The 14,242-nt window shown below is 43.4% G+C and overlaps 1 protein-coding gene across 2 annotated transcripts in view; it reads left to right on the forward strand.

Annotated features, from left to right (window-relative positions):
• The first annotated feature begins 13,123 nt into the window (after positions 1-13,123).
• Positions 13,124-14,242, forward strand: part of LOC149025745 (uncharacterized) — a 39,460-nt gene continuing 38,341 nt past the window's right edge. For both annotated transcript variants that reach the window (XR_016171774.1, XM_089145951.1), the window contains exons 1-2: positions 13,124-13,376; positions 13,455-14,067. Coding sequence is in view for 1 of the 2 variants with exons in the window: in XM_089145951.1 (XP_089002077.1) it covers positions 13,329-13,376; positions 13,455-14,067 (661 nt within the window). In the remaining variant the exon portion in view is untranslated. The remainder of the gene's footprint in view (positions 13,377-13,454; positions 14,068-14,242) is intronic.

A 14,242-nucleotide genomic window follows, 5' to 3' on the forward strand; every position in this document is an offset into this window, starting at 1 on the left:
TTGCAGGTCTCAGGACCTAAAAGAATGTTTAGAGGAAGCATTAACTCCTCTCAAAAGATCACGATCTGCAATCCTCATGCAAGTCCGAGACTCAGGAAAATCAAGGTTACTAAAACCCCCTAGAAGAATACATACATATCCCCGAAATGGGGCTGACACGTTTGAGTATTGCCATTACAGTGAAAGCAAGAGACACCATACTCATGGCTGCCAACTGTTGGGAGTGAGGATGAGAGCTGAACCCTGGAGGGTGCTTAAATCGGCATGTAAAGGCCCTTCACTAGGACAAGGCTCCATATACACTGAAGAGGCACAGCAGGACTCCTCCACGCGATGGGACGGAGTAAAGAGGGAAGGCTCCAATGGTGCCCATGGATGAGGACCTTCCTAGAATGGTTGCAGCATTCACAAGTCCACTCCCAAGCCACTAAGGCAAATAAAGCAAGCAATAAGTGTCACAGGCGCTTTCAGGCCCTCCACAGGAGCACGCTTTATTCAAAGTGAGGCAATCACTTTCGACGAAGAAGGAAATCAATGATGTCTATGTCCCTCGCAAGGAAGCCATTGTATCCAAGGATAGGTTGGCTAAGACATGGGACAAGAAAAATCTTGGTTGATACCAGATCATTAGCAAACACTACGTCTCTAGATGCTTTGCCCTCACAGAGGATCAACTAGGAAGTGTCACCATCAACTGCAGCTTTGAGGTATAGCTTCCTGAGAAGTTCCACTTCCATAGGGGAAAATGCAGTTAGGTAGGATTGTAGGAACTTCCACCCACAAGTAAGTTGACCCACAATGTTTACGGTTAGGAGCAACTTGTCGGCGTGCGGCATCCCCTCGAGCCATCCCCCTTTCAGGGCAGTTTGTGTTATTGTATCCCCCAGGCGTGGGATGTGAAAATCACCAACTGCTAAGGGTGTTGGGCTCCGCAGGACTGATCGAAGATAGTTTAGGACCTATCGAAACGTTATCAGAAGACAGCCTGCAACTCCACTTGCAAGGGCCACTCTCACTAACTAAATATATAATAACAAGTGTAAGAGCTTGGGGCAACGAGGAGAACCAGTCAAAAAGGGGCCATGGTTACTGAACCTACTCCATATACCTCGGGGGTGACTTCCTTAGAAGTTTTTCCAAGGATTGTCCCGAGAAGTGACTTCCCAAAAATCATTGGAGGGATGCTTCTTAAGCCTTTCCTTCAGCGAGAAGCTTTTGCAACTTTGCTAGGAAGTGTTTGCAACTTTGCTGGGAAGCGTTTGCAACTTCACTACTGAAACGTGTTTGCAATTTCTTTGAGAAGCATTTGCAACTTCGCTAGGAAGCGTTTGCAACTTCGCTGGGAAGCGTTTGCAACTTCCCTAGGAAGTATTTGCAACGTCACAAAGAAGCATTTGCAACTTCACTGGGAAGCGTTTGCAACTTCGCCGAAAAGTGTTTGCAAACTCACTCAGAAATTATGGCAACTTCATGAAGAGACATCCACAACGTGACGAAAAGATGATTTATGGAAAAACCTTGTTTCAATCTTTAGTACGAGAATAGAAAAGGATTTTCAAATGCTCAGGAGATAGGAGCAGCAAAAGAGCTTTGGACAAACTTAAAGTTCATTTAGTGGTATTCAAGAAGTCACTCACTGTAGTAAGCTAACTCCACAGAAGGGGATAACCATCTGCCAAAGATTTGGGGGCTGACAGAAAACTTGACTATGAACCAAAAGATGGATGTTCAAGGAATTTTTACTCACAAGTAAAGTGCATCTTAAAACAAGTAAGAATCACTCACTCATACGAATTACAAGTGTTTTCCTAAGTATGACTTCCCATACGAAGGACACGCCTTTTGGTTTCTCCTCTTGAGTATTTATACTTCGTCATTTTCTTCATGGTTTCCTGAGTCGCTTATGTGGGCTCCCAAGGGAAGGGATTTATATTGGTAATCACTTCCAAAGCCTACACTTGTTTTTTTTGTGGAGGTCTGATCAAACATGCTTGTCAATATGATGTTGCACAAAACCCATACTCAATGCATGTTACGGATCCACTATATGAAAAAGTGCATAATTCATGAACTTAGACAAAGAGACGATTAAAAAAAAAAATTCTTCATTCACTGATTATTTGAAATCCGCAAAAGGAAAAGAGTTGCCATAAAGATAGGAGCTCTAAAAAAAAAGAAGATATCTTCTTGGATGGTGTACTTCATCATTCAGCAGTTCAAGGGTTGACATCATCTTGGATGGTCATTATGATAGTTATGGGGAAAGAGGATCCTCTTTAGCTTTAGGATGAGGGATCTTGGGATCAAAGGCCACAACAGAATTACTTGGAGGAGAGAAAGACTGAGATGCACCCTTGGGAGAGGAAGTAGATGCTTCCTGCGAGGTCTGCATCCAGCTAAACACAGGGGGATGTTCAGCCTTTTGCAGACGTTAGCATTTAAAAAAGAATTTTGCAAACTCTCTCCAGGGCATCTTCAGGAAGTCTCTCGGTCATTAACTTGAAGGCTTGATCTAGGCCAAATTCAAAACCAGGAGAGGCTGCCTTTAGTACCTCCTTCCTAAACTCGTAAGATTTCCTGAAGTTATTCACTGCTTCCTCCCAATATCCACATGCCTTGTCGATCAACTTTCTCACTTTGGCCTACATGTGATCCAATTCAGTTTGAAGAGCCTACTTCTCAAATCCCATTTTTGCACATAAGACTACTTGAGCTTCTTTTTCTTGTCGAAGATTGGCTAGGGAACTCTCCAGATCTTGCGTTTGGATGTATAACTTGAACTTCTTAGCCTCCACTGCCATCTTCTCTTGAAGAAGCTCTCTCCTAGCCCTATTTTCTGCCTTTCTTTCTTCAACCGCCTCATCTCTTGGTTCTTATAATGGATATTACTCTTGACAAGCTGGCCAGTCATTTCCATCAGAGAATCCACTTTCCTTTTGAACATGTCCTTTTCGGCTATGGCCTTGTCATGCTCCGCCACAAGAGTTGCGTCATAATCCTGACGCTCTTTCAAACTCCTGGTAAGAGCGGACACTTCGGAGGCCAAATATGTGCTTCGCCGGATCAGTCCTTCAGTCATAAAGACGGAATGGTACATATTCCTGAGAAATGAAGAGGATTAGCTCTTAAAGGATGATGAAAGAAAAAGAATTATGGAAAGAACTTACTATGCAACTTGAGAAACCAGGTTGTGCAGGGGGAACTTGTCAAAAACTCGCTTATCACACAATGCTCCATCCACTCCCTGATTTTTGTAGTTTCTCCTATGAGTTTGCCCTGCTCTGAAATTTTCCATTACGGAATCCAATAGGACGATGAGGGCTCTATTGGACTGATATGGACACTGTCTTCCCTAAGTACATTGGCTAAGGACGTTGCTGCTATTGCTGATGATGTTCTCAATACTCTCACTGGTGTCTTGGACACTTCGGCTATTGAAGCCTTTAATGCAGTTTTGGATGCTGGAACTGATGCAGCTGGTGTTGCTATTGCTAATACTGGTGTTGCTGCTGGTATTGCTGATGATGATGCTAGTGCTAGTGCTGCTGGTACTGGTACTGGTGTTGATATTGCTGCTGTTGTAGTTGGAGAAGGAACTCCAACGAGTTGAACATTCTCAAAAAATTTTAAAAGATGGGATGTAGTGGTCCTGGGTGCTGGGCTGGCCTTGACAATTTTGAAAGTAGTGAATTTCAAGGTTCTTTCCCCAATAGTAACTCCCGAAAGAGATTGCCCTGGAACCATTGTTGGGATACCCTTAGGATTTTTCCCAGACTAGCTGGCCTTCATCAACTTTATGGTGTATTGTGATAGTAAGACCATTTTTTGAAATATGTGGATGCTACCGACCAAAAAAAAGACCGCAGGTATATACTTGGACTCGTGCAGGATGTTATTGATGAAGTTGGGAAGAATAATGTGGTGCAAATTGTCATGGTCAATGGCTCCAACTTCACCTGTGTATATTCTCTATTGGACATAGGAGTGTCAACAGTGCGGTTTGGAGTAGTTTCGGTCTGGGCTTAATAGTTTCGGGTTGAAGAACACCAGCCTAAACACGGCCCATTAGCAAAATAACTATTTGGGGCTGTTTCGATTTGGTGCAGTTTGGATTCGGGCTGACTAACGGTTTGAAATCAGGTATAGTAATGATTTGGACTAAGTTAAAAGTGAACATTCAAATTTAGTTTTCTTATAGTTGGAGGATTAGTTTCAAATTATCTGTTTGGAATTACTTCGTGCTGGTTCAATCAACATCTATAAAACTTGAAAAGTCTTGTATGTAGTTTCAAAAACCATAATGCAAAAATCAAGTGCGAAGAAAAAGAATAAGAATACTTACATGAATACACACAAGATTATTTTCAAGACTTAATTCGGGTAAAGAAACAATCGGCTATGTAACAACCCCCGTATTTCTAACCCAGGATCCGTATTGCAGGTTCGAGAACCCGAAGGTCTAGTCGGGTAAATTTGTGGTGTGAAACCCACCCAACCGACCCGGAAACCGAGAGGCCGAGACCCGAAGAAAGAAGAAGCAGCGGGCCACCCGAGAGGACGGTGCGGCTGATTCCATGAAGGTTGATGATGAGGTCTATTATGGAAACAGAACCGATGAAGACTAATTAGTTGATGGACGGAGGCTCTCATCTTGGTTTGAAGGCATCTACCTACTAGGTAAGTCACTGACGTGGCAAAACCTCTTAGGTTTGGATTGATCGGGCCTCAATCCCGTGGCCTGGCGCATGGCGACGATTGGCGCGGGCCACGACCAACCACCGACCAATGGGGCGCTGGGCAAGTAGGTTGATTCTGCTCTATTTAAGTCTAACCCGAGTCCACCGATGCTGCCTCCAAACCCGGAACGAACCAAAGACCTCGCAAGCACTCTCGCATCCTTGGAGTTCGGCGGACTCGGGAACCCTTGCATCAAAAGGAGCTACTCCCTCTCTCTACACTGTCTTCCTTTGAGTTGAGACAGAGAAGAGAGCGCATCCTCGTGCAAACACTCCGAACATGTTCTCATGATCATCCTAAGGATTTAAGGCTAGAACAATGATCTTAACCATGATCATTGCAAGCTTGAAGGATTCATGATCAAACCATGATTTAACTCGAATCTAATCGAACGACCTCTTTGGATCTCTTCATTGACATGTTAGTGGTTAATGGTTGTGTTTCTCATGATCCATAATCCATAGAATTCTAGTGTTCCTCTACCTACTATGTGTTCTTCATGATGCATGATAGTACAATATGGTAGGACCTATTAGATTTATGCTCTAAGCCTACATGAAGACCTATGCTGTCATGTCATTACCAAAAGCAAGATCCATCCTCCTATAGTCTTGTCCGTCATCAAAACACAAGATCCATGGATTATTTATGGTAACGCCAATTGGATCTTGATACCGATGATTAGTGGAGGCCCCAAGCAGAATACACGAGAGCACCCCGATTAGTACCCGAACCACCAAAGGACAATCTCAAAACCGATCAAGCACGCGCAGGCGAGAGGGGGACCACCGACCAACCACGACCAAGAGACAGCAACCCGAATGGGCCGGATGTTGCTAACGTAGGGACCCAATATGTGATATACGTAGGACCCCCAAGGCCAAGATCACGACAGGATCGCGAGTATAAAAGGTAAGGATGGACCAAACAAGATAGCATGAACAGCTATATGAATGTCATTAATAGTTCTAAATAGATCTACAATGATATACACGTGCAAACGAACGAGCAACACATATGAATTGATCAGAGATACACCAATGAACAAATGATGAGATAGATCCCAAAGGAGACCAAAGGATGATATGAATGATGCAGGAGCACGATGGTTGGAAAGGAGAGGTGGACAGCCGGACTACACGGGAAAAGGGAGCGGAGATGCCCCGGACACCCCACGGGAGACAAAAGGATGCAGTAGGGGCAGGAGCGAGGGACCCAACGGAGGGGAGAGACCGAACGACCCGGGAGCAAGGGGACAGGGCGCAAGACCGGAACCAACCCGGAGAGGACGGAACACAGGGGGGCCAAGGAGGGGCAAGGAGACGGGCCACGGGCGAAGACCGGAACCAACCCGGAGAGGACGGAGAGCCCCACCAAGGGATAACCAAAGGGGATGAGTCCGAGCGAGGGCGGTGCCAAGGAACGCGACCAGGGAAGGAACGGAAAGGACGCGGGACGAGGAAGGAAGACCGGATCGACGAGAACCAAGAGAAGACGAGGCAGGAACCGACAGCGCCAGACAACCAAAGGGGAGAGAGGGGACAACCCCGCCAAGGGCCGAGGGAGAAGGACCCAACCAACGGCGCAAGACCGGGAAAGACCGGAGAGAACCAAGAACAAAGGTGAGGAGTGAGGGACCCAAAGAAGACGGGAGACAAAGCAGCGCCAAAGAGACCAGCAACAAGAGAGAACACACAGGCTCAACAAGCAAGGGGAACGCCAAGAAGGAAAGCAGAGCGAAACTACCAGACAAGGAGACACCGGGCGGAAACAGACGGCCAGAGGAAGCGCAAGGCGAAGAGACAACCGGGAAGGGAGGGACCACAAACGAAGAAGGGGGAGGAGAGAGGAAGAGGGAAGGGGACAGAGACTACACACAAGGAGGCACAAAGGGAGAAAAAGACCCAAGACGACGGGATTAGCACAGAGAGCACGGGAGAAAGGGGAGCACACACGGGAACGAAACAACGCGAGATTCATCTCAATGGATCAGAACCCGCACCGTTATGGTTGTTCAGATTAGTATGCTATGGGGAGGTGATCACCGTACCGTCTTGGGGTGGTCACACCCGGGAGCGGATAGGGTCCGGCAGGAGGGCGTGACATGTGGAGTGTTCGGATAGAAGTCCATGATCCATACCCTGAACACATGGATCTGGTTTCTCGAACGAAGAGCCTTGCTTTGCTTGGTAGTTGGACTTCTACAAGGCAAGCGATGTCTGGAGATGTCCGGAATGAAGGTAAGAACTCCCCCATGTCTTCTTTAGGGTTAGGTTGTACTTGGACATCAACCCCCCTAGCAAAGCATCCTTGTATAGCAAAATACATGGGGGAGGTTGCTAGTGGTGGTCGATTGAACCAAGCGACCGCCTAGTTCTAGTTGCGGGATTTTACCCTATTTTGCCCCCTGACTCCTATAAATAGTAACCCTTGCCTATTTTACGAATATTTTATTCGGGATTACCGTTTTTGGTGGTTAGACAGTTGTGGAGATGTGCTGGAAGTAGATCTGAAGTGCTATTAGAGTCCTAGAAGGTTCTACTATCATTCATAGTTGATCTGGTTGAGGTAAGTGATTCCCTGTTCACTCATGCTTCACCACTTGCTATGATAAAAGTAGATTAGTGTTTGCCTTTGGTTGTTCTTGATCCTTCTATGGCACTGCCTACCTTTTTGTTAATCTTGGTGAGATCAGATCCGAAAACGAAACCCAACTTTCATGAAAAGGGCTGATCTAATCAAGAGGGAGGTTTCTAGATAACCAATTTGATGTCTTTGTTTAGGTTTAATATCACCTGTGGTTATGGAAGTAATAGATTTGAGATTCGGACTATGATCATTCAAAATTCGGATTGAAAACAGATGATCAGAAGCCTGAGTTTCGGATTGAAACTCTCTGTTTTTGGGGCGGTCACTAGTTGCGGTCGCTTAGCCTAAGTGACCGGCTGGTTTCCAGTGACCAATTGACTTCTGGTTTTGATCCGATTTGATTCATTCGATTTATACCTTATTGTAACCCTGTATATAGGTGTCCTCTATTTGAAGAGAAAGTTTTATAATTGTTTACGGATTACTTTTTATGAACGAATTACTTATATGCAGGTAAGGGCATACAATCCTGTCTTTATGAATTGACTTGAACATGCTAGTCCAGTGTCTGTTATTATTAAACTTTAATTTCATATGCTGCTGTAATCATGTTTCACATGCTGATCTTGTTATATGACTGCTGTTTGTATTGTTTATACTTGCACTTTGTCGATTATGAATGTGATATGATATTGGTTGATAGTACGTGGTTCTAATGGAATAGGTATTCTATTTGGATATCTTAGCTTGGGATATAAAAAGCCTGTGGTATGGGACACATGCCTGCTGATGTCTCCAGCACTGTCATAACTACTGGATGACATATTTAGGTAGAGTCTAGAATTGCATGGCTAGGTACCCCACATGCTACTACCCTTTCGGTAGGGGAATTGAAGCCGGATGACCCGTGATGACAATGATGTGACGATGGTCCACTGTTAGTCTTATAAATGGTAGGGTTGCATATGTTAGGGTTGGGCTCATAGACGTACAAGGAATGGACCGGGTGTCGTGAGGAGTCATGAGAGCATTCCGCCCCAACAATATATGGATGACCATAGGGTTATGGAATGAAGTCCAATAGTGGTAGCCAGTCCATGAGGGTTCTCATTCCTAGGTTGCGAAGGATACTGAACCGAGTTGGTTGGTGCCATAGGGAATGTATCTGGACTTCATGTAGTATGTTACCAGTATGACCTTGCATTGGATTAGAAATCCCGACATGCGCCAGTACTCATGCCAATGGTCGTGGTGAGAGAGTGTTGACTTAATCCCAGCCACGGTTTGAGAGCTAGGTGTGGACTTTCCATTTTATTTAGGATCCCTACAGAGGTAATCAGTCCTTGCCGAATCAGAGTGACTAGACCTACCCAGATGAGGGTTGGTGTATATCTTAAAGCATGTCAACTATTAGAGACTTGCATAGTTAGATCTTAGCAGCATTCATACTTTGCACTCATACATATCATATATGCATTTCTGATTGGTTGGACATATGGATGGGAATTGTTATTGTTCTTAGTGAGTTCTCCAGAACTCATTCCTTTATTTGTATATGTTTTATTAGCCTGCGCAGATGGAGGAAATGTGTCAGAAGATGGATTGGTTTCCTATGAAGGAACCTTCGCGTATGAAGAAGATGTGGCACCGACAATGGGAAATGGAGATAGCCTGTGTGGGAGCTCTTGCGAGTGCTTAGAATGTGCTTATCGCACCCATTGATGGGCGGAGGAGACAGGTTGCCAGGCAGTTTGCTCAATGAATGGAGAAGAACTGGAGGACTCCTTTTTTAGAAATTCATGAAAAACATTACTTAGCTTTAGAGAAAGAAACTGGAAAAAAAATAATTTAATTCTTTTTGATTGCTTCTGCTGAACTCGTATTCTTTTGATTTATTATTCTTTCATTGATTATTTTATTAGAGTATTTGGACTCCTGTAATCCTTTAATTCATTAATTGAACTATTCTTGCTCTTGATTGTCTTTATTTGTATTTATTATTGTTGATAGACTAAAACCGTGGATCCTGTGACCGATCACTTCCACGGTTGTCGGGCGGGTAACCGAGACCGGCGGGTGGGGTGTGACAGGCTATCAATTTGGAAACTGCTACATCTATGCTGGAGTTGGATTTTTTTTTCTTTCTCTTACACAAATTTTTTCACTTTCTCTTTTTCTCCGAAGAGAAGGCCTACAATGATAAGAGAACCTCCCTCAATCTCTGGCTTAGCTTCGCATCCACTAAGTTACCTACCTTGAGTAAAATGGAATGGGAGGGAAAGCAAATAACATAGTCACAACTCAGTTCAAGCTAATTGTTTTCTTAGAAATTAAGGGCTGAATTTCAGATCCTGTTGCTGTCAGACACTTGCATCTCAAACTTAAAACAATAAATAAAAGTAATAGCATAGAGAGCAGTATTAATGGCTCAACTAAACACAAAATTAGTGTTGATATCACCTAATAATTTGCAAAGCAACACAACGAAACTATGTCCAAGAGAATTGTTGGCAAAGCTATACAAAGCTATAAAAATGCCAAAAAGCACCCAAGCTCAAGAGGAGGTTTATGTGGTTTAGCAGCAAGCTATGCTTTTGGTTGGGGGGCGAGATGGTTTTCACTACAAAGATGAGAAGAATAGAACATAGTTTTAATTCATTTTCTTCCTACCTTTTTTAACAGCGATCCCAATGGAGCAAATTACACATATTTCTTTGATGGACATTGGAGTTTTGTTTAGTAGAGAATGGGAATAGTCTTATTTTGAAAGCAAGAAAACCTTCTGGAAAGTTAGAACTACATGCCTCTGTGGCTCTGTAGATGCACCTGTAGCAACAGATAGGTGAGCTCTTGCCACAAAGGAAACAAAAAATAAAGAAACAAGAACAAAGAAGAACTAAGAAGATGAAGAGCAGTTGAGCAAATTGCCGCTGCTTGCTCGCTGGAGTAGCCAAGAAGATGAAGAGACAATGAGCATTGAAACCAAAAAGGGCAAAATAAAACCCGAATTTTGTGAAATAGAGAGTGATATGTGAGAAAGAGAAGAAGAGAAACCCTAAGGTGTTAAGAATTAGGTTAAGGTTCATTTAATTTACTAACTTATTTTATCTTAACAGGTAACGGGCCATGTTTTAGTTTCGGGCTGATTTGGGCCAAGCGCTTTGGGCTAGCACACACGGGTTGGCCCGAACCAGCCGAAACAGTTCGGGTTGAGGCTGCTCAGCCCATACACAGCCCATTAAGGTTCGGTTCGGGGCGGTTCGGCTATAATGGGCCGGTTTGGTCCGGTTTCAACGGGTCGAGTTGTAAAATGACACCCCTAATTGGACACCCTGCGCAGCTCACTTTACATCAGTAAGATCAGTATTATCCAGACCACAGTGGAGAGGGTCATGCAGGTAACTAATTTCATCTATAATCATAGCGTTGCTCTAGATATGATGAGGCGAGCATGTGACAGTAAGTTGGTGCGACCCAGTCCAACGAGACTGACAATTTGCATCTTTTTGCTTGACAGCAACTTTTCCCTTTTTGCCTTCATTTTGTCTCCGATCTTTAGGGTTTGTTCCTTGTACTCTCTACATATTTGTTTAAGGTTATTTTGGTGATTTTGGACTTGCCCTTTGATCTCTTTCTCGAAGATTACAAACCAAATATAAGGTGAGTACATTCACTCACAATTGACATAATTGCATTGTATATGATGTTAAATCTTGTTTGCATATGATAGCTACTATCTTAGATTCTTTTCTATACTGTTTTTAATTTTGTAATTACAATATGCTATTCATGATGTGAATTACATATTTATTATGAATGGGAATGATTGGATTTGTGAATGGATATTGTTTGGATATATGTATGGAATCATTGATGTGATGTGATTGCCTAGGTTTTGGTTGTGGAATGGGGAATGCCCTTTTGGCGTTTCTGTTATTGGACACTAGTGGAGGTGGTATGAGATGCATTTCTATGGTGCCCCTTGTCCATAACTACTGGATGACATACCTAGGATTGGTCTAAATGAGTTTGGCTAGGGAAACCCTGTCATATCTGACCTTATCGGAAGGGGTCTTGAGGCCGAGTGGCCTGTGGCAGCATTGGTGATTCCTCAAAAAACGTGCATCAAAGTCGTGAGAGGACATAAATCACATTGTGGGGGCCATTCATTAATAGGGTTGCATATAGTAAGCTTGGGCTCGTGGGCGCCCAATAATGCGAGAGGCATGAGGAGATACAAGAGCTTTCTGTTTATTATATGTGGATGACCAATAGGGTTAAGAGTCTACGTAGTCGAGAGGGAGATGGCGACTCTAGGGGGAAGGATACTGGAAAGGATTGAGAGAGACGATGAATGAATGTATCCCCTAAGTAGATGTGACTCAGTAGATGACTTGCATTAGGCTAAGTTTAACTCTGACACGCGCCAATACTCATACCAATGGTGGTGAATGATAGTGTTAACCTAAACCCCAGCCATGGAATGTTCAAGAGGGATGCCCTGACCCAATTACCGTGGAGAACCTAATAGACTGAGAGGGTTGAGGGAGAGTGATTTGCGACCTACCCAGAGGAGTATGATAATTTATCTTAATGCGTGTCTGCCAATAGAGACCAGCATATATAGAGTTAGAAGCATATTTGCATAGTTTCTCATATCATTTGCATTTATGCCTTGTTTTTTGTTCTTGAGATTGTGATTGTTATAATTGTTAATTGTGTTTGAACTGCTTGTTGAGTTTTTTTGAGTTCACCCTTTGGGGAACATGTTTTCTTTAGATTGTGTTGCAAGTACTGATGACTGCGAGATCCCGAACTACGAGGCCAATGCGTGCGACTCGCATGGTTCCCAAGATTTTGGCGACTGCAAGCAATACAATGAAGCATACCCGCATAATGACGGAGCATACCAGAATTAGCCGGATCTTGAGGCTTGAGTGTCCCGTACTGAAGACGGAGACATTTGAGTCTAGACATGTTTGATGCACATAGATACTCTTCATGTTTAGTTTTAGAATGATTATTAATTTTCTTTATTTTCTTTCCGTTGTAATACCTTAGTTTCGATCTACCTTCTGCATTGATTTTAGAGTGTATTTCCACTATACTCTATACTTTAATTATATATTGGTATCATATTTTCCGCACTTTGATATTCTTTTGTGATCTTTCTGAGATTCTTTCTTGATTATTTCTTAATTTACTTTAATACAATGATTTGTTCTTATTCTTGATTATATTATTGTGCTATGTGGGTATATGATTGCCCTAAACTTGATCTTCGAGACTGTGGATTACACCTTTGGGTATTCTAGATGGGGTACCGGTTGGGGGATGTGATAAATGGGGATGGCTAGTGGCCTTAGGGAGGTTATCTCTCAAGGATATAGTAGGGTGGTGCTTTATTCGGCCTTTGGTGATCTTTGGATTCGTCTTGAGTATTCCAACAAGATGCTTATCGATAATTATTGGCTAGTGGGATAGCGCCCAAACGACTGGCGGGGTCACCTTGGGCTAGGGGCCGGTTGGGGGATGTGATAAATGGGGATGGGTGGGCCAGGGGGGGCCCCGGGGGGGGGGGGGGGGGGGGTGGCGGGGGAAGTATTGCATGGACGTGGTCAAGAGAGTGGTGAATACTCATTGGAACATACTCATTTTACTTGAAGAGATTTGGAATTCCATAGGGAAGCTGCAATAATATGAGGTGGTTCATCAGGTTAGAGGGATGAATAGAGGTGCTGACTTCTTGGAAAAAATAAAGAGGCGAAATTTGATCCAGAAGGGTTTCCTGACTGCCTCATAGCCATTGTGGCTGATAAGGCTGGTGGGAGAGTTTTGATGAGATTGTAATTTGCTCTTTAATACCATTATCTTAATCGTCTTATATACATTTATATATTCTCTTCCGTTTCAACAAAAAAAAAATAGTGGCTGCAAACTGTTGCTGCCTCGCTGGTATTTGCCGATGCCTGAAGCTGTAAGTCTGATGAACTGATGCGATCATGTGGCCGACTTCACTCCACAGTAGATTCTTCTCGTCTCTTAACCAGGTAGCTGATCGCAAAACCTCTTATCACCACGGTTCTATCTATATTTTGTCATTCAGATTTCTTGACATATCTGAATAGGTCGAGAAGAGATTGAAAACAGAAGATCCATTGCAATCGACCAATCAGTGTTCTCTCCCATCTACAGATTCTCTGGGTTCTCCAATTTTTCTCGACTACGAACGTAGCAGCAACAGCTCGAGTCTCCAAAACAGCGAGCCTCCACAAGATTTTCTCTCGCATTCCCTTGATTTCCCTCCGAACCAAAAGGACCCATTTCAATTGGACATTGAACAAAACAGTCGGACAATCAAGGTGGCGGAAGACAACAAGGGTGATATCGAGCTTTTGATGGAACTCTTGGGTCTTTCGGATTTAAGGTTGGAAGAAGGCGACGAAAAAGAAGAAAGAGAGAAAGGATTGGCAAATGTAACTTCGGGGTCATGTTTTTGTCATGATGGGTTTTATTCAAAAATTGCTGGGTTGCAGGGACCCAAATGTGAGAAAGAAATGAACCGATTGGATGGATGGATTAGATACTTGTTAAATGATGGTGGGGAGGAGATGAGCGAACCATTGAGTATTGTATACTTGCTTCTCGGCAGAGCTGCTTGTGCCTCGAAGGATGCTGATATTCTTGAAGGGCTTGAATTCCCTTCTACCGTAGAAGAGTTTCTGCAGAATGATCCCCCAAGTAAGTAGATATTCAGAGAGATTCTCTCTATTAATATGTAACTTTTATGAAAATTCTTTTGATTCTCAGATTTTTTTTTGAGTACTATGAAAATATTTGAATTTGCTAAAGCGAATTTAGATTTGGAATATTTGAGAGATTTTGGTATCCCGAATGTTTTAAGCTTCCATTGCCT

Source organism: Hakea prostrata, chromosome 2, assembly GCF_041222555.1.
Source record: "Hakea prostrata isolate BN-2017 chromosome 2, UWA_Hpros_2, whole genome shotgun sequence".
Classification (NCBI taxonomy): Eukaryota; Viridiplantae; Streptophyta; class Magnoliopsida; order Proteales; family Proteaceae; genus Hakea; species Hakea prostrata.